Genomic DNA, 19,930 nt, shown 5'->3' with positions numbered 1-19,930 from the left:
TGAAACAAAAGAACAGGCTAAGAATAATAAGTCACTAATTTCACTATCTAAAATATTGTCTGGTAGAATGACTTTATCCCCTCATTTACTTACTCAATTAACCAATCAATCAACAAATACATCTTGTTCCTAATACACAACAAGGCACAGATCTGATAAAACAGAGAACTGGAAGGCAGAGTCCCGGTCCTCATGAACCTTGTCTTCATGGAATAAACAAACTTTTCAATGACCCAGTTAAAATCACTAATTCTCAACCAGGTAGTTTTTGAGAAACTAAAATGAACAAATATTAGACATTCTCCATAAACTACTCACTTGTAGTATATAGGAAAACAAAATAAGGGAATGAATAGTATCAAATCATAACAAATCCTTGGCCTTAGATTATAAGACTGGAAATACAAAGATAAAGTAAGGGACTTAGTGTGGGAGGTGTCAGAATGAAGAGAGGGTCTTGAAGTGACACCGAGGCATTGGTCTTGTGGCATTGATGGTGTTCAAAGTGGTAACTGTGTACATCAAAACCATAAACATTAACATGTGACCTAAACAATAACAATTAACTAGAAAAAGAAAAGCTTCTGCTACTATCAGTTTTCAACTGCAACAAATATTCCTCAATGTATAGTGAGTTTCCAAGGAAAATTTCTTTGGAATAAAATGTCTTCAAAGCCTATAACACGTTTTTTTTGTTTGTTTGTTTGTTTTTTGTTTTATTTTTGTATTGTTTCTAGTTATTCCTGGCTGTATTCAGGGCTTATTTCTATTCTGCACTCAGAGATCATTCTTCATAGGGCCACGAGACAACCTGGTGTGCCAGAAGTCAAACCTAGGTTGTCTGAACGCAAGGTTAAGCACCTTACCTGCTGTACTATCTCTCTGCCTCCTCCAGTAATATATGTTTAAAAACATAGATGATTGCCTGACCATAGTATTTCAAAAATAAATGAGCAGGAAAAATAATAAATAAATGATCAGGAAGTTTAAGCAAAATCATAGGAATGAAGATCATGTGTCTAATATTCCAAATAATAAATCTGTCCTCTGGGAACATCACCTCCATATAAGAATAATAAGAAATAACTTAATAATAACTTAAGAATAATAAAAATGACTGAGTTATTTCCCAAACAACACCATTCCCAACCACTCCATTTCTTTCCCTCTTACAGCACAAATGAAGTTCTTCATCAGAATCATCGCCACAGTCATTATCACCATCACATATCCAAGTTGGATGAATGCAGATGTGGTTTTTGCATTGAAACATGTTAAATGCACAATAGGAACCATTGGGATAGCGAGTAGCTGTTGATTGAAAAGAGACACATTCAAATATTAGAAAAGAATGATTCACTTTGGGAAGCCTGACAATTCTCCTCTATCTCTTGCCATTATGACCCACTGTTCTGTATACATCTAGAAGTACTATAACCTTAATTTGTGTCTAGAATTTGTGTTGAAAGATTTCTTTTTTTTTTATTTTTGGGCCACACCCGGTAATGCTCAGGGGTTACTCCTGGCTATGTGCTCAGAAGTTGCTCCTGGCTTGGGGGACCATATGGGACACCGGGGGATCAAACCGCGGTCCGTCCAAGGCTAGCGCAGGCAAGGCAGGCACCTTACCTTTAGCGCCACCGCCCGGCCCCGAAAGATTTCTTAAAGACAATTTTCCAGGGCTAGATTTCAATTACATGAGTAATTTCTGTGTATACTAATAAACTTTAATATAAAGGTGTCACTCTTTGGCTGTTGGCTTTACCACCATTCACTTGTACAATGTTTTTGAAACCACATCAACAATATGCTTCAAGGATAATAAGCAATAATTAAAGACTAAAATCTGAATGAACATATTGACTTTACTTTTTATAGTTCAGTGTGCAATTCAGAACATTTTATTGATATATAGTCAATATATTCTCATGTCTACATCATGTTTAATACATCTATTGATTGAAAAATATTCAAATATTTTTCTTTTGCCTGCAATAGTTTACATACAATTACTGACTTGGATAGTCACTGCTAATACATAAAGTTTCATTATAATTACTATTTAATACATTCTTTATTTAAAATGTTGTGGATAAAATATATTTGAGTGATTTTTGAAGTACATGGATTGGAGGTCCAGAAATCAGATTAACTGCTAATTATCAACAAATGCAGAAGAGAAAATATCTAATGAGAGAAGTGGAGTCCATACAGCTATATTCAAATATTTCAGATAAATACTGTCAGAGATGTGTAGAAACTTACGACATGTGCTTTCATCAGTGGCATCAAGACAATCAGCAACACCATCACATTTCAATTGATTAGGCACACAGTGCCCAGACCCACACTGAAAGTATTCAGGATGGCAGGTCCTCATGTCTGAAGAGAAAAAGACTGTCATTCCCAGAAGGCAGTTCCTTTGTATACAGGTACAAGCTGCATAAGTACATTCATGGCCACATCCCAGACTAGTTCAAGGTAAACCAGCCTCTGGGTTAACTTTCAAAATTCTCAAAACCCACACCTATCGTATTCAAGATACAGAGGTCAAAGGACCTATTTATCCTCTATTAAAATTATTTCATCTTTTAAGCTTTTCATTACAAAGTGAATTTTTTTAATTCCTAAAATGCTCTGAAGGCTATACCGGGGAACTGCACTTATATATCACTTAAAGGGCCAGGAAACTAAGGCTCTTTTTTGTTTACAAAGCCAATTCAAATTTAAATAAACTGTTAGAAACTGTTTTATTTTAAACTCCTTTCCCCTCATCATTATTGATCTAGATTTGTAAGAACAAAGCATATAACATACATAATGGAAGGTACTTTGTTATCTTAAGGCTTGTAAAGTACATAAATGACAGATTCATATGACAGCTCATATGAAGTCCCTATTTCTATCAAATACACTAAGCCAAGCCCAAGACTCTATGAAAAACCTCACAGAGAAGCATGATAATTACCACAATCACGCTCATCCGAGTTGTCCCCACAGTCATTGCCATGGTCACACACCCATCGGGAGGGAATGCATCTCTGGTTACTGCATCGAAATTCACTCTCTGAGCACTCTCTGGGGACTGAAAAGCAAAGCCACGTGGCCATCAGAGGACACAAGGTTTCACACACAGGACACAAACTTGAGAGTGGGCTATGAACCTCCTAGGTTCAAATTCTCCAAGGTTGGCTTGAGCAGACTGCCTCTCCCCACCCTAATACATTTTCCACCTGTATAAAAGACCTTTAAGGGGTCCATGGGATAGTACAGGACTTAAAGCATGCCTTACTGTATGCTGCCCATCACAGTTGTATCCAAGCAGCACACAGTCCCCTGAATGTCACTGAGTATTGTCCTATAGACATCCCCCCAGCACCACCAAAATATAATTTAATCCTTGGTCCCTCAAGTAAAACCATGGACAAATTGACCAAAAATCCCTGAGAGTGGACTCTAGGCTCTTAAGATCTACTTGAGAGGCCAGGCACCTCCATATCCCAAGTCCCCAAATAAATAGCCTATATTAAGATTATTGTTCAAAGATGATTCTTGAACTTGAGATAATCTTTGATCTCACAAAATTCTAAATAAGCTGTAGGATTCAACATCACTATTTTTATAGAAAAGAAAATGCCAAGATTACTCTTTGGATAAGTGTATTTTTCTGATTGATATGTACAACATAATTAAGCTTCCCAACTCCCCCGATTGCCTATGATAACTAGGGAACACTTCTTCCAGAAAAAGGATTAAACTGTGTGATTTAAAACAGTCTGAAATTGACATAGAAGTGTCAGTGAATATTCAGGGCCTCGTTTTTTTTTCCCCAAAATACAACCTCCTGCTCAGGAGTATTTGATATAGCCCAGATCTTTGGCTTTAATTCCTTACTATTATTAATACATTCTCTGGAATAAAGGAGCTAAACTCTGATCTATCATTTAACCACTTCCCACCTAAATTACTCAGCTATTCCAGAGAGAATGATCATCTAAAATCACCATCATCTAGGGCCAGAGGGATAGTACAGATATATGATAAAGGAAGTGCTTTGATAAAATCTCAGTGCTTATTTCTTAGTCAAAAATAAACAATAAAGGAAGAACTACTGAGCCTGTGCAAAGCAATAGATAGTTATTTTCATAACTTCTGATGGTGATGCCAAAGATCAAACAGGGGATGGAGGTCACTTCCCTGGCCTTGTTTCCCACTCTTTAAGAACAAATGGTAAGACAGCTGACCTGTGGACAAGAACAGGCATCATAGCTCAAGTGGCACAAGAACCTCTGTATTCTCCTGTAAGCAGAAGCTCTGAATACTCACCACAGTTTTCCTCATCTGAGTGATCACCACAGTCATCATGTTCATCACATTTCCAGTGAAGAGGAATACAGCGGTGATTGTTGCAGCGGAAATCCCCAAAAGGTCTGCAAGTCCTCGCCTCTGCCAAAAAAGATGGGGGAAAAAAATCAAGGTTGTCACAGGCTAGTGATCAGGAAATGCTGAAGTTGGACTGGAGTGTTATTACAGCTTGTAGGACACTTGCATGTGGCCAACCTAGGTTCAACTTGTATCATCATATATCAATCCCCAAGCACTGCCAGGAGTAATTCCTGAGCACAATGTTAGGAGTAAGCCCTGAGCATCAATGGGTTTGGCCCCCAAACAAACAAACAAAAAACAAAGTAGTACTTACTTTCTAGGGGGACAGCCTGAAAATTAAAACTACATATTTTCAAAGCTCCCAGGAAGGATCAACATTCATTATCAATTTTCCTCTTTTGACTAAAGTGAACCTACCTTTCTATTTAAAACTAGATTCATTTTCTTTTTTCAAACTATCCAAAAAAAAAAATGAATAAGAAGGAGGGTGAGGATAGAGCTCTATAGTGACATCATTTGTCTTACATGTCTGATGCCCAGACAATCCCCAAAACTAAAGAAAAGTTTGGGACTGGAAAAAATAGAAAAAAGGATAAGTACATGTTTTGAATCCCAGAAAATCTGGGATTCAATCCCTTGAGTGTACACACACACACACACACACACACACACACACACACACACACACACACAGAACCAGGAGTAGCACCCACAAAGTAGTGGGTGTGACTCTCTAAAACAAACTAAAAAATAAATTTGAATATAACTTGTTTACAATAAAAAAGACTGACTAAGTAAAAAGCCAAGAAATATCACCAGCAAATAAAATATGTTTAGACTTTTTCTGTGTTGGCTAGATTTAATGATATCATTAAAATAGCATATTCTTTTTCAATTAAACCTAATATATACTCATAAACATTTGGGATTTATATTTGTCCTATATTCCAAGTCCTGACAAATTCCATTCATTCTCATAGACTTCTGTTAAATTCCAAGTTGCAAGAGTTATTAATGCTAAAAAGTAGGTGACATAGAAAATCAAAAAAGATGCAGAACATTAACAATACCCAATATTTTACTTTTACGATATCCTATTTGGAGATAAACATCCTGTATTGTAACCCTTTATTACCAGTTTCAGACTGTCTGTTATTAATCCCTGTGGTATGGGATTTCAATTAAAATTATAAAAAGTTTGGAAAGTATAGCCAGGAGTAATCCCTGACACTGCTGGGTATGGTCCCAAAACAGAAAGTAGAAAATATCTTAATAGAAGAATAGCCAGTCCTTCATCTCATCTCCCCGGAAGCCCCACCTACCACAATTTTGTTCATCACTGTTATCCTTGCAGTCATCAAAACCATTGCACACAGACCACTGGGGTACACAGCGGTAGTTTGTTTTACAGGAGAATTCTGTATGGTTGTCGCAGCGATAGGCAGGGCCCACTGAAAAGAGAGAACACAACAAAATTAAATCAATCTCCTACATCTGCCAAGAAATATAAGAAGAGCCCATCATCATCCCATTTAGGACATGATGCCAAGGTACAATTACCAAATTAGCAACTAAATCATGCTTATTTTAGGAGTGATATATTTATCAAGATTCAAGAAGATAGATTTTGTTTTATGCTATCTGAAGGATAAATGTAAGAGTACAACCTTGAGGTGGAGAGTGGGGAAATATGAAGGATAAAGCAGCTCATTTAACTTGGAAAAATGGACTGGTTAAAAGGGGTCATATCTACCACCAAATCTACTTACTCTCTTTTTGCTCATCTGTATTATTAGCAACATTCATCTTCCCTACCTCCTAATTTTTCTCTGATTATCACGAAGTACATATAGAATGAAAGCTCTTGCTATTATATTCTGAAAATTAAAACATTAAATGAATCAAGAAGGAGAATAAGCCACTTCAAAAAACAGGATCTGGTTCAAGCTGCAAGCCAGCTAGCCAAACTTGGGATTTAGAATGCCAGAGTTAGGAGAGAGACTCAGGAGAAGAGTTCACAGGAACTGACATTGTAGACCTCTTTCTATCCACATGGAAGTCTCTTGGATTCCCACTCTTTGACCTGCCATGCCACACCCACAGAAACTTACTGCATTCACTGAGGGGCTCGTCTGAGTAGTCGCCACAGTCATTGTCTACATCACACTTCCAGGCCTGAGGAATGCAGTGACCATTGGCACACTTAAAATAGCCTGGCTGACAGGTCCTGCTGGCACAATGTGAGCTATCTTCATCAGAGTTATCCCCACAGTCATTGTCATTGTCACATTGCCAGGATTCTGGGATACAGCGTTTGTTGGCACATTGCCACTGATTGCTGGCACACTGATGATTATCTGCAAAAAGGGGGATGGGATTATCAACCTAGAAATATTTCACAGGGACAGAAGCCCTCACTCAGATGGGTCCTGGGAAATTAGATTATAAATTGCCGGGGGGGGGGGGTCCCATGCAGTCAAACCCAGTGACAATCAGGCTCTGCACTCAAGAGTAACTTCTGGGAATATTCAAGAGACCATATGGGGTGCAGGGAATTTAATCCAGGTTGATCATGTGCAAAGTAAGTGCCTGATCCATTGTATATCTCTTGAATCCTTCAGTTATAATTTATTTTTACAGTATTAATTCAAGACTCACAAAAAATATCACTAACCTTATAAACAAGTTGTTCTTATGACTACTATTGTCTCCTAAATTCTTTAATATCTTTTCTCACATACATAGATGAGACCTAACATAAGATAAGACTTACTAAGAGCATTTTCTTCTTCTCCTATTCTCCCAATGAACAACTTGTTTTAAAATGTCATGTATTGGGGCAGGCGAGGTGGTGCTAGAGGTAAGGTGGTCTGCCTTGCAAGCGCTAGCCAAGGAAAGATCGTGGTTAGATCCCCCGGTGTCCCATATGGTTCCCCCAAGCCAGGGGCAAGTTCTGAGAGCTTAGCCAGGAGTAACCCCTGAGCATCAAACGGGTGTGCCCCCCCCAAAAAAAACAATAAAATGTCATATATTTTGCTATTGTTAATGTTTGCAGTTTTTAAAAATTGAGTTTTTGTTCGTTGGTTGTTTTTTTTTTTGTGGTTTTTTTTGTTTGTTTTGAGTGGGAAATTGATTTTGCCTTCAACACTAGCACATAGTAAAGAATCACTAATATAGTCAACTTACTATCTGTCCCAATCTTTGTCTTGATCAGACATTAGGATTTCTAAAACACCTAAAAAAGGAAATGCAATGAACTCTGAATTTTATCTCAGAGTTCAAAAACTTCTCCACAGAATCATGACTGACCGTATACATTCATTTACGGAAGTAGACCTAGAAAGCAAGGAGCAATTCAATATACCACAAAGATCATGGTCTTCATCAGAGCCATCGGGGCAATCGTGGTGAGTATCACATAGGGACAGAGGGGTGGTGCAGTTGCCGTCCTTGCACTGGAACAGTCCTATCCGGCAGAAGCGCTGCGGGCAAGTGTCAGATTCATCCGAACCATCTGAGCAGTCTCTCTGACCATCACATTTCCACCAAATAGGAATACACCTTCACCAAAAGCAAACAAAGAACAGAGCAATCCTTAGTAAAGTATCTCTTGAGGGAAGAGATATCAAAAGCTTTCTGAAAACAAAAAATCAAAATGGTTTCCAAGTCATGGCTCATAGGGGTTTGTTCAGAGCACAAGCAGAGGGTCAATGACACCTTGGGTACTATGGTGTATTTTCAGGGAAAATATAATTAGATAAGGAAGAAAAGGTTTCTTAAGACCCAGACTAAACTGAATGAGTGACTATGGTACTCAAAGTCCTTCTACAACAAACCACGGAGTTCTGTGTGCAGAGCTATGGTTCTTTTTTTTTTTTTGGGGGGGGGGGGAGGAATGAGGGATAAGGCTTCCAGGTCAGTAGATTTTGACCCAGAAGCACAGGGCACTAACATTTGTGGAAGGCCTGTGTCATAAGTGTATACATGACTATCAGCCTAAGGTATTTTATTTTAGCAAGAAAATAATGTACTTTTAAATCTTACATGATAGAATTCACATTTATACTATTCTGATTCAGCCCTACTCCTTAATGGCCTTTAGGAAAATAATTGTATTCCATCACCACATAAACTATCAGAAATAGACTTGAATGTGTTACCCTAGATCTTCCAACATGCTTAAATAAAAACTAGGCAATTTGTGTGTATCAGAAGGTCTATCCTTCCCTTTCAGTTTAATTTCAATGTATTTTTATAACACTCTTGGTCCTAATATGTAGGAAAAGAAATTAGAAATGAAAAATCGTTGCTTCCACACTACAAATAAAAACTTGGGAAGACTTGGTGCAATATGAATTAATTAGAGAAAAATGTTGATTTACTACCCAATTCTTGGAACCTCTAAGAACAGCATACATCTAATAGAAAGACAATGAGAACAGGTAAGAGAGTCTCACTTTTCAAGATTAGCACACAGGAATTGTGTGTTTCTACACATGGGAACGCAGATATTTCTGTCACCCAGGGCTAGAGTTTTAAAGTTGTCTGGACACTCGCAAGTATATCCTGTTCCTCCTGCTTTGATGAGGCAGAAATGGGAACAGCCTCCATTGCGAATCCCACAGGGACTGTTCACTAGTCAGAAAGAAAAAAAAAGACATGTTTTACTCACTTATAGAGTATAATGCACCCAGATATGACCCAATACCCACCTCATCCAAATCATCGCTTCTTAGATAATAAGTTAAAATCACTCTAGTTTTACGATCTTTCTCCCAAAATTTATAAAAAGGGCAGATGGCAGAGCAGATAAGCAACATCATATAAGCTTTGAGAAACTGAATGTACAGATTACCAGAAGAGACACTAATCTACTTGTATACTGGCTAGAGGTAAACATTCTTCTCATTGTCCTTGGTGATGAAATCAGAGTGATAGTGGGTAGGGTGCTAGCCTAGCTCTAGCTGGCCTAGATTCAATCAACAGCTTCGCACAATACACAGGTTTCCAAGTACTTCCAGAAATTATTTATGACTGCAGATCCAGGGGTAATTTACTCCTGGGTATCACTGAGTCAGATTCCATTTATGACTGAAAACCAACTACAAATATGCTTGTAATCATGGTGCTTAAATAAAAATATAAATATTAAAAAAAAACACCACAACAAAGCAGACCTACTAATTCTATTTCTTTTATTTGCTTTTGTTTTTGGGTCACACCTGGTGGCACTCAGGGGTTACTGTTAGCTCTGCACTGAGAAATCACTCCTGGCAGGTTCAGGGGACCATATGAGATGCTGGGAATAGGACCATCATCCATCCTGGGTTGGCCGGATGCAAGGCTATCTCTCTGTTCCCTACTCATTCTATTTCTAAACTCATTCTGTTTCCAAAGTACACACAAATTTTTGACGGATTAACTAAAACTCATGAAGTTTTTTCACTTCATAAAGTAGCTTTCATTGCACACAAAAAATAAAAAATTAAGTCCTTAATTTATAAGACACTAAAATTTGCTGCTCTTAAGAAAGAAATTATTTTACATGGCAATAATAGTATACATATTTAGTAAAAATAAGGTGCCATGCAAATAAAAATAGACATTTAATAAGTGTTTTCTAATCATTTCAATTTTAAGTTTTTTTTATCAATAATTAAGAGGTTAATGTTGGTATTAAGAAATGACTAATATCGAGGATTTTCAGCCAGCACGGGCTGGCTCCTGGCAGACCTCCATATGTGCCAGGGCCCTCTTGGCCCGGCCTAGGGTGGGGGGGCCCAGACCTGGGTCACCCGACCCCCCTATCCCCCTTTCCTCTGGATCTCCAGGTGGGTTCCTGGGAGGACCTGATGGGGCACCCTGGGTTTTCCCCACTCCCAGGCCGGCTCCAGAGATTGGCTTAGGGAGTGGAGTTTGATCTGGGGGGTGGCAGATAGCTGCTCAGTTATACTCAGGCTGTCACTGGCAATTTCATACCAGTCTACATGTTGCAAACCGCTCGGGAACATATACTCCTCCCAACCATCAGTACCCCAGATTTACCCTTCTTAACTTCAGTAACACACAGTTCTAATCTCAGACCAAAGACATACAGTGGATCTAACAATCCCAGAACTATTTAGAAGGACATAAATTGAACACATATTGAACACATATATCTTTTGAATATTTTATGTGTATTTTCTTTAACAGCTGTAACTCTCTATATATTCTTCTACCATGATGTTTCTATCCACTTTTCATCTTGTCTTTTCTTTGTAAGCTGTTCAGTAAGGATTGTTGGTGGAACTGTCCCTCAGTTTAATGCCTATGATTGAACTATGTCATGGAAATTGCTGGTCTTGTTCCTATTGCCTCCAGATGGGCCGATAATGCTTCATGGCATTGATCCTTGTTTGCATAGTCACATTAAAATGGGAAAACACTATACATACAGATAAATTCTTATCTAATAAATCTCAGTACAATGTACCTTACACCCTGAACATTGATATAATGACCTGGCACAGGCCTCAGAAGAATGGGCATCCTCTATTCACGCCGGAACCAGGCAAGCTATCTACAAAACATCTAAGGTCTTTTATAGCAACATCTGGAAGCAGTCCTCTACCAGGAAAGACACTACCAAGGGTCTGACATAGACCTCCTAAAAAGAGACTTCTGTTTACACTGAGAAGACTTGACAACAACAATGACCTGCTTTACAGGACATGGTTCTCTCTAGTGCCCCTTAAGTTTGAGGTGAAACGAGAGGATGCTCTGCACCATCCTGACTGAAATATGGGATATGCAGACTCCAGGATCTTTAATACAGAAGCATGATACCAACAACAGAGACTATGTGAGGAATAGAGGTGTATTGCCACTACAGACAATGACTTGGATTGGACAAACTAGTTTGCCTGGAGCCTAAAGTCAGTCCTGTGCCAGGAAACTTCAGGGGTAGGGTTTCCTTGTATTTAGACCATAATTTTTTTTTTCCATGTCCCTTATATTTTGGTGGGCCTATGCAAACAAATGCCACTCTAGCATCATTTTTTACTATGTTCCCTTGACTCCAATCCTTAAGAAAAACAACCCACTAAAACTTTTGAGGTTAACTTAAACTAGTAAGCATGTGCATGGAATTAGATAAATGTACTTTGCCTTCAATGTTTAAGGAGTTACATAAGTCTAATGTCTTTAGATTATATTGTGTGCTGCTAAGAAATAGTATGTACTACAACTGGGGATTTGAGGGACAAAGTAATTGTATTGTACATGGGTTCAGTTTTGTTTTTCTTAATGTTCTTTGGCTGAAAGTTCAAGGCTGGGATATCATCGATGGGACTACCGAGAATTCTGTTTATGGGTGATTGTGCTTCCACTGTAACTTTACCCTGTCCTCTTTCTTTGCATCTTTGTTGTCATAATTAAAGAAAAAAAAAAGAAAAAGAAAAATACTCAAGCAATAATTAAGAAAATTTTGCAATTTGTTATACTATTAAAGATCTTGGGGCCCGGAGAGATAGCACAGCGGCTTTTGCCTTGCAAGTAGCCGATCCAAGACCAAAGGTGGTTGGTTCGAATCCCGGTGTCCCATATGGTCCCCCGTGCCTGCCAGGAGCTATTTCTGAGCAGACAGCCAGGAGTAACCCCTGAGCACTGCCGGGTGTGGCCCAAAAACCAAAAACCAAAAACCAAAAAAACAAAAACAAAAACAAAACAAAAAAAAAAAAGATCTTAAAAGTATCAACCCATATGAAATAAATCAAACAGAAAAATGTCAAAAAAAAGAAAAAAAAAAAGAAATGACTAATATCAGCAAGGGGACTTCTTCTGAGAATTATGTTATGGGTGATTGTCCTTCCACTGTAACTTTACCTTGTCCTCTTTCTTTGCATCTTTGTTCTCATAATTAAAAATAAAAAATTTAAAAAAAAAAAGAAATGACTTATGGGGCTGGCGAGGTGGCACTAGAGGTAAGGTGTCTGCCTTGCAAGAGCTAGCCAAGGAAGGACCGCGGTTCGATCCCCCAGCGTCCTATATGGTCCCCCAAGCCAGGGGCAATTTCTGAGAGCTTAGCCATAAGTAAGTCCTGAGCATCAAACGGGTGTGGCCCGAGAAAAAAAAAGACTTAGATGTGGTGACTAGAAAATTTAATTTATTAGAAAAATTAGGGCCAGCGGTGGTGCAAGCAGTAGGACACCTGCCTTGCATGTGCTAGCCTAGGACAGACCTTGGTTTAATCCCCTGGCATCCCATATGGTCCCCTAAGCCAGGAGTGATTTCTGAGCACATAGTCAGGAGTAACCCCTGAGCATCACTGGGTGTGGCCCAAATCCACCCCCAAAAGAAAGAAAAATGAAAAATTATTTATTGTGGGGATGAGAAAATGTCATTAATTTTCAAAAGTGCTTTATGAGATACTTAAGGCTGAAATATCTTAATTTTTTTTATTAATTTGATGTAGTTCAGTTCTCCCACAAAAAATTGTTGAAGTAACTATGTCAGCATAATAAAATTAATTATTTTTAAAAACCTAGGTTGATCATTAAAAAAAGAAAAGGTAATAAGAAAAAGATTTTGGGCCAGAACAATAGCACAGAGATAGGGTGTTTGCCTTGCACACAGCTGACTCGGGACAGACCTGGTTTGATCCCCAGTATCCTATACGGTCTCCCAAGCCTCCCAGGAGCGATTTCTGAGTTCAGAGCAAAAAGTAACCCCTGAGCACCACTGGGTGTGCCCCAAAAATAAAAAAAAAGAATTAAAAAAGAAAGATACTGGGAATGGAATGATAGCACTGCTGGGTAGGGTGTTTGCCTTTTACATGGCCAACCTAGGTTTGCTTCCTGACATCCGATATGGTCCCCTGAGCTTGCCAGGACTAATTTCTTAGTACAGAGAACTGAATAATTTCTGGTAACAAAGTAATTTCTGAGAACTGAGCACTGCCAGGTGTGACCCAAAAAATAAAAACCAAAAAAAAAAAAAAAAAAGAAGTTACATGCAACCTTTCCTAGAAACTGTGAAATAATAATAAAATATTTGTTCAAAATATTCAATTTCCTGGGGGTTTTGTAGCAAGTAATACTATTTCTTTTATAGGCAATATCTATGCAAAGTAATGCAAGTATGCAAGAGTAATACCATTTCTTTTATAAATATGCATATACACCAAACATGCAAGTGTGACCTACTCACCAATGGGCTGCTTATATGGATGATATACAATAATGTCATATGGCTTATGTGTTACGTTTGCAAGGAAAGTTCTGTGTGACCCATCAAATTTGTTTCCCCTTTCAATTGCCTTTGTATTCCAATCTGTCCAATAAATCATGTCTTCAAAAATGGTAATAGCAAATGGATGAGACAGGGTCCCATCATATACTGTCTGTCGATGATGGCCTTCCAAATCTGAGTACCTGGGTAATAGGCAGAAAGAGACTCAGTAAGTAAACTCCACTTCTTTATTAATTACACTAACTGTATTTTTATCTAAGTTCTTAAATAATCACTATAAATTATAAATATGTATGATATATTTGAAATTTGAGCTAGGGAAATAGCATTCAACCTCTGGCATCTTAGTAATTCTGGGCTTCACTGCAAGCTTTGAGCAAGGAAAATACTCAAGTAGCATGAGGTACAATAACCCAAACATATCAAAAACAAATGAGAAAAAATAAATCCAAACAGTTGTCAGCAGAAGAAGGCATAGCTATGTGTGATGATGAATATCAACAAATATATTGTGTTGATCATTTTGAATTAGATACATATACCAAATAATTAAACTGTACATCTAAAACTAAGACATTAGGTAAACCCAAGAACTTGAGCTCAGAACACTAAAAAGTAGCAGAAGCTAATGGAAGAAATAGCCCAGAGTTCTATGCAATGAAGACCTAGGGGCAGAGTCTTCATCACTGAGGCCATGGATTCTGGGTAAGTGTCTGCATGACTAGAGAATTAGAATGCATTAATACTTGTATAAGTATTGATTTTTAGTAGGATATTCCCACGAAAATATGAGATTAGAGGACTTCAAAATTCTAGATTGAATTTAATGGCAAAATTAATTTAATAAATGATAGAATTTTATTAAAATTTAACTAGTTAATGGAAACTACATGTGTTTGAATGAAAGCAGTTGTATACCTGGGAGCTTGTCCAAATATGCTTGCCTAGTTCAGATTATAGCAGTCTAAGTAGGACAAAACAAGTATACTATACCACCAGATAAATGTACTGCTTGTTTAAAGAGTGTATTATACCTTTGCTATAAGTAACTTTTTCACTAAAAAGCATAGTATTTAATACACTTTTGAATGTTTCCTGTTATAATATTTTAAACACACTATCATTATTAATATAAATAATCATTAATAAGATATTTGGGCTAGAAAGATAGCACAGCAGATAGGGCATTTGCCTTACATACAGCTGGCACAAATTCAATCCCTGGCATCCCATATGGTCTCCCGAACTTGTCAGAGGTAATTTCTAAGCACAGAAATAGGAGTAACCCCTGATCACTGCTAGGTGTGGCTCAAGCCCACCACCACTACTCCCCCAAATACCAAAAAGAGAATATTAGGAGATTCTGCTGATAATTAAAACATTAAATTGCACTGACTAATAAACAGACCAAGGGTTATAATAGAATGCCCACAATCAGATGACTTCTTGATTTAGGCAGGATTTAACCTGGAGATCCCCGAGCACCATTACTATCCTTAGACTTGATATTGAAGTGCCCTGCCCAGTTGGCAGAGAATCATTGAGAGTGGGAGTCATTGAAATAGACTCCCAGAAATCCTGACCAATATTGGGGGGAGAGAGAGAGTACAAGTTGGGGTTATTCAAAACAAGTTAAATGAGGCAGTATGTTTTGGAAAATCTTTCAATTCTTTCACTCTTTTTTCAAATGTTGAAATCTATTAGTCATGTTTCCAAGGGAATGATAAATTAAGAGGTAAAAAAAAAAAGTTAAACATTAGCTAAGTAGCTTTATTGGTTTACATGACTACAAAGTTCACGTTCTTTCTACTGTGCCATACAGCAGAGCTCAGTGAACAGCACTACATCGATTTCCAAAACATACACCAGATAGAATCAACATGGGAACAATGCATTGGCAACACAAAGTCCTGCTGATTGTAATTAGCTACCCAGTTTGCTTCAAATATTTTTCTATACGTACTCAATATAACCGAGGTGAGCATCAGCCCAGTAGAGTAGGTCAGTGGTATAATCAATAGTTATTCCAGTGGGCCACTCTATCTTGGAAGAGATGATCACAGACTTGTTGGTTCCATCCATGCCTACTCTTCCAATGTATGCTCGATAAGCCCAGTCTGACCAGTAAACATATCTATTGGAATAAACATAAAGGGGTCAATTCCTGAAATCAAAAATATACATAGCCACAAGACATAGCTCTTTTTTAAAACACCACATTCTACGAAAAAATTATCTGTGAGAATATAGTCCATTTAATTATATGTAGGAAATGTTTCAGAACAAATATTATTGTGAAACTGAGATGAACAGATAAAAATAAAATTTAATGTCATTAATTAACCATAGCTTTCTTTTTTTTTTTTTTTTTTTGGTTTTTGGGCCACACCCATTTGACGCTCAGGGGTTACTCCTGGCTATGTGCTCAGAAATCACCCCTGGCTTGGGTGGACCATGTGGGATGCCGGGGGATCGAACCGCTGTCCTTCCTTGGCTAGCGCTTGCAAGGCAGACACCTTACCTCCAGCGCCACCTACCCGGCCCAACCATAGCTTTCTTAACATGGAGAAAAAAAATGACTTAAACATGAAATGAAGAGCCATGGCAATGAAAACAGAAAATATGAATATCATTCCAACAAGCCATGTTTTTATCTATTATACTAAACAAACTATTTACCAGTTAGGGAAGCAGAAGGTAGATCCCAGCCCTTTTGGTAGACTAAAGGAAAAAAAGAAAATCCCAAAATTACAGTGAAAGCAATACCCATATTTAGGGTGAAGGGCAAGTCCTCTTGGTTTATCAAAGCACCAGGTGTTGTTGGCATCCACACAGTGCTCAACCAGCTTGCGGCGATATCGACCATTGAGATCAGAAATGAAGAGGCACTTGTGCATGGAATCCACCCAATAGAGATTTCTGAAATAGAGAGGCCAAAAGGTACTGGTGTGGTCATTTTGCTTCCCAACTTGCACTCCAAACTTACTTTTATTATCATGGGACTTTTCCTAGTAAGCAAGGGCAAGGGGAAACAGGAAGTTTCTTCAATGAAACCATGGAAGCTAGAGGTGTGGAGGATACATTTCTCTTGTCACATGGGAGTTTGGGGTCAAACTCATATAAGAGTACTGATTTTATTTTCTTTATATGACAAAAAGAACTGTCACAAGCAATACAAATGAATAGAGAAGCAGAAATAAAAGCATTGTTATGAACACCCATTTCTGTGGGAGTGTTTTTATTAAAACTATACCAAAGAATTTTGAATTAAGACCTTTTTAAAACAGACAAAACTTAGCTCTCTCAGACCCTCTCAGACAAAACTGATATAATTAGTTTTTTACTATATTATTTTTGTTTGTTTTTGTTTTTGCGGTGCTCAGGAGTTACTCCTGGCTCTGTGCTCAGAAGTTGCTCCTGGCAGGCTTCTGGGGACCATATGGAATTCCAGGATTCAAACCAAGGTCCCTCCTGTGTTGGCCATGTGCAAGGCAAACACCTTATTACTATGCTATCACTCCAGCTCCCTCTTTACTATATTATTTAACAAAAATTACAAAGATTTAGGAAGTTTTTTATTATTATTTGTTATAATTATCTACTTCAAAGATATATTTCAGTTCTAAACATATTGTTGTTCAACATGGTTCAACTTCATATAAAGCAGTAGTTATGAACTTAGGAGTTTATTTACTCAATCTCAGGATAGTCCAGATCTTGAAGATTTCTTTACCATATAAAACTGATGTCTTTACACAAACCCCAAGTTCAAAGGTAGTGATCTTATACTGCCAACATCTTAGGGCTTAATAGTGTGAAAATTTTACATCTGAGAACCTATGCACTGCAAAATTTTTTTGCTTTTGACATTTCTACACAGAAATGTATGTATATACATATATAAGTATATATAAGTAATGTATAGTGTTAACATTACAATAATTAATTAAGCTCAAAAATTACAGAATTTTTTAGGTATCTGAAAGGATTCATATCTTTAAATCATCTCATCTTTACATGCAATAATTATGAATCCCCAAAAGGTAAATCCTGGTGCCAAAGTCATAAACCTAAAGAATAATTTGAAGTAAGAGAGATGTCCAGTTGGTGTTCAGCAAACACAGGCTTTATAGAGAAATATCTTTAATTAAATCTCTTTATATTACTGATGCTAGCTGGTTACCAGCTTTACTTCATGGAATGTAATTCAACTCCATGGCATTTGACAAACTTTATAGATTTATAACTGAGTCCTGGAATTCTGAAAATGCCTCATTCTGTATTCATTGAGGAGGTAGTGTGTTTGTATTTTTGCTCCTGACAATATAGACTTGGAAACCCAGAAAATAAACTCATTGCTATGTTTCAAAATAAAGTATATTCAAAACAAAGTAAAAAAAACTGATTTCTTATATGAATAAGGTGTTTTATATTTGAGTGAGGTAGGTGCCAGATTGATAGCACAGAGTAGGGTGTTTTCTTAGCATGCAGCTGACCCAGGACAGGTCTGAATTCAATCCATATGGATTCCTAAGTCTGCCAGGAGCTATTTCTAAGTACAGAGCCAGGAGTAACTTCTAAGCATTGTCAATATGGTCCAAAACCAAAACAAACAAAGCACAATTGAGTGAGGTAAATGTGCTAATAATCTTTAATCTGTAAAGTATATTATCTATAAAATATTTAAAATAAATAAAATATGTATATATATAAATTCTATAAAAATAGTCTTAAAACTTAAGACTTTCATGATAGTCTTAAATTATCTGTGATATTTCTAATAATAGAAATATTATAAAAGTTGTAAATTTCATTTATAACCTGATACTTGATGATTTTCCTCCAAAAGGAAAATAACTTCCTTTTAAAGTGGATGGAATATTGAAATACTGAACCTACCTTGTTGCAGAATACTTAACTGTTGCACAGCAGCATCCTTTTAGGCTTGAGAAAGGGGAATGTGAATGTATAAGCCTTGCCAAATAATTCAGCTAGGTAGGGCTTAATGAACAGGATGGCCACAAGCTCAGATTTCATCTTTGGAAAGGCTTACGATAGCCAGAAAATAGCTTAAGAAAGCCAGCTATTTATTGAATACGTAATATGTTCCAGAACTGGAGCTAATTATTTAAAGAAAATTATACTATTTAAGATTAAAATAATACTAGGACTAAGGGTGGTGATGGTGGTGGTAGTGGTGGTGGTTGTTGTTGTTAGGACTAAGGGTTGTTGTTGTTATTGTTGTTACTGTATTTCCTAATGTTACTGTTAAGCTATATACTTTGGAAGAATAGAGCTAGACTTTGAATCTAGAGGCAATATAATATTCACTCATTAAGACTCCTGATGATTCATTCCTTTATCTCTTTTTTCTTTTTTGTTTTTTTTTGGGGGGGCACACCCATTTGATGCTCAAGGTTACTCCTGGCTAAGCGCTCATAAATTGCCCCTGGTTTGGGGGGACCATATGGGACGCCAGGGGATCGAACCGCGGTCCTTGCTTGGTTAGCATTTGCAAGGCAGACACCTTACCTCTAGTGCCACCTCACCGGTCCCCATTTTTTATCTCTATCCCAGTCAAAAAAATCTTTCAAGAAAATGAGGATGAGACACCCATGACATCCCCATGACTAGAAAAATGAAAAGGACTCAGAACCAGCAGAGTTTTGCACTGCTGTTTCTGATCTATTCTATGCTCATAAGGTAATTAAGTGAGGTTGTTCTGTTAAAGTTTAGTTAAAATACCACTTACAACTTAAAAACTCAGTTTCTAGAAAGATGCTGAAAACAATCAGGCCCTATCTTTTTTGGGTCCAAACTGAAAATGACTTGTAATATAAACAAGCCTGATAATTCTGCAAGATTCAGGCTACATTCTTCTTTATTTTTTTTTACCTCTAGACCTGTCACAGTATCTAGTATGTAGGATGTGTGATTTTAATTTAATATTAAATTAAGTGATTCAATTTTAAGTATCTGGTCTACACAATGGAATACTATGCAGCTTCTAGGAAAAATAAGTTCATGATATTGTTTATACATAGATGAATATGGAAATTATCATGCTGAATAAAATGAATCAAAGGGAAAGGGATAGAAATAGGATAATCTCATTCATTTGTGTGATATAAAAAAAATAAAAGATAGTATGGTAAGAATATCCAGAGGAAATAGATATGAAGGCCAGAGGGATTAGTCCATGATAGGCAGTTTGCCACAAAGAGCAGTAAGTGGAGTCAGGGCAGAGAAGGATCCACTAGGAGAATAATAGTTGGAACTGATTACTCTGGACAAGAACTGAGTACTAAAAGGG

General features: G+C 37.3%; 1 protein-coding gene across 1 annotated transcript in view; it reads right to left on the bottom strand.

The window, feature by feature from the left end:
• Positions 1-19,930, bottom strand: part of LRP2 (LDL receptor related protein 2) — a 219,973-nt gene that overhangs the window by 26,374 nt on the left and 173,669 nt on the right. The window contains exons 52-62 of the mRNA XM_049772881.1: positions 16,384-16,536; positions 15,581-15,751; positions 13,576-13,799; positions 8,844-9,021; positions 7,751-7,947; positions 6,498-6,743; positions 5,709-5,837; positions 4,327-4,446; positions 2,969-3,085; positions 2,266-2,382; positions 1,174-1,311 (exon numbers count right to left, since the gene is read on the bottom strand). Of these exons, the coding sequence (XP_049628838.1) occupies positions 1,174-1,311; positions 2,266-2,382; positions 2,969-3,085; positions 4,327-4,446; positions 5,709-5,837; positions 6,498-6,743; positions 7,751-7,947; positions 8,844-9,021; positions 13,576-13,799; positions 15,581-15,751; positions 16,384-16,536 (1,790 nt within the window). The remainder of the gene's footprint in view (positions 1-1,173; positions 1,312-2,265; positions 2,383-2,968; positions 3,086-4,326; positions 4,447-5,708; positions 5,838-6,497; positions 6,744-7,750; positions 7,948-8,843; positions 9,022-13,575; positions 13,800-15,580; positions 15,752-16,383; positions 16,537-19,930) is intronic.

Source organism: Suncus etruscus, chromosome 5 (genome assembly GCF_024139225.1).
Source record: "Suncus etruscus isolate mSunEtr1 chromosome 5, mSunEtr1.pri.cur, whole genome shotgun sequence".
Lineage (NCBI taxonomy): Eukaryota > Metazoa > Chordata > Mammalia > Eulipotyphla > Soricidae > Suncus > Suncus etruscus.
Note: the sequence above shows the minus strand (reverse complement) of the source record. Positions and strands in the feature narration are given on the sequence as shown.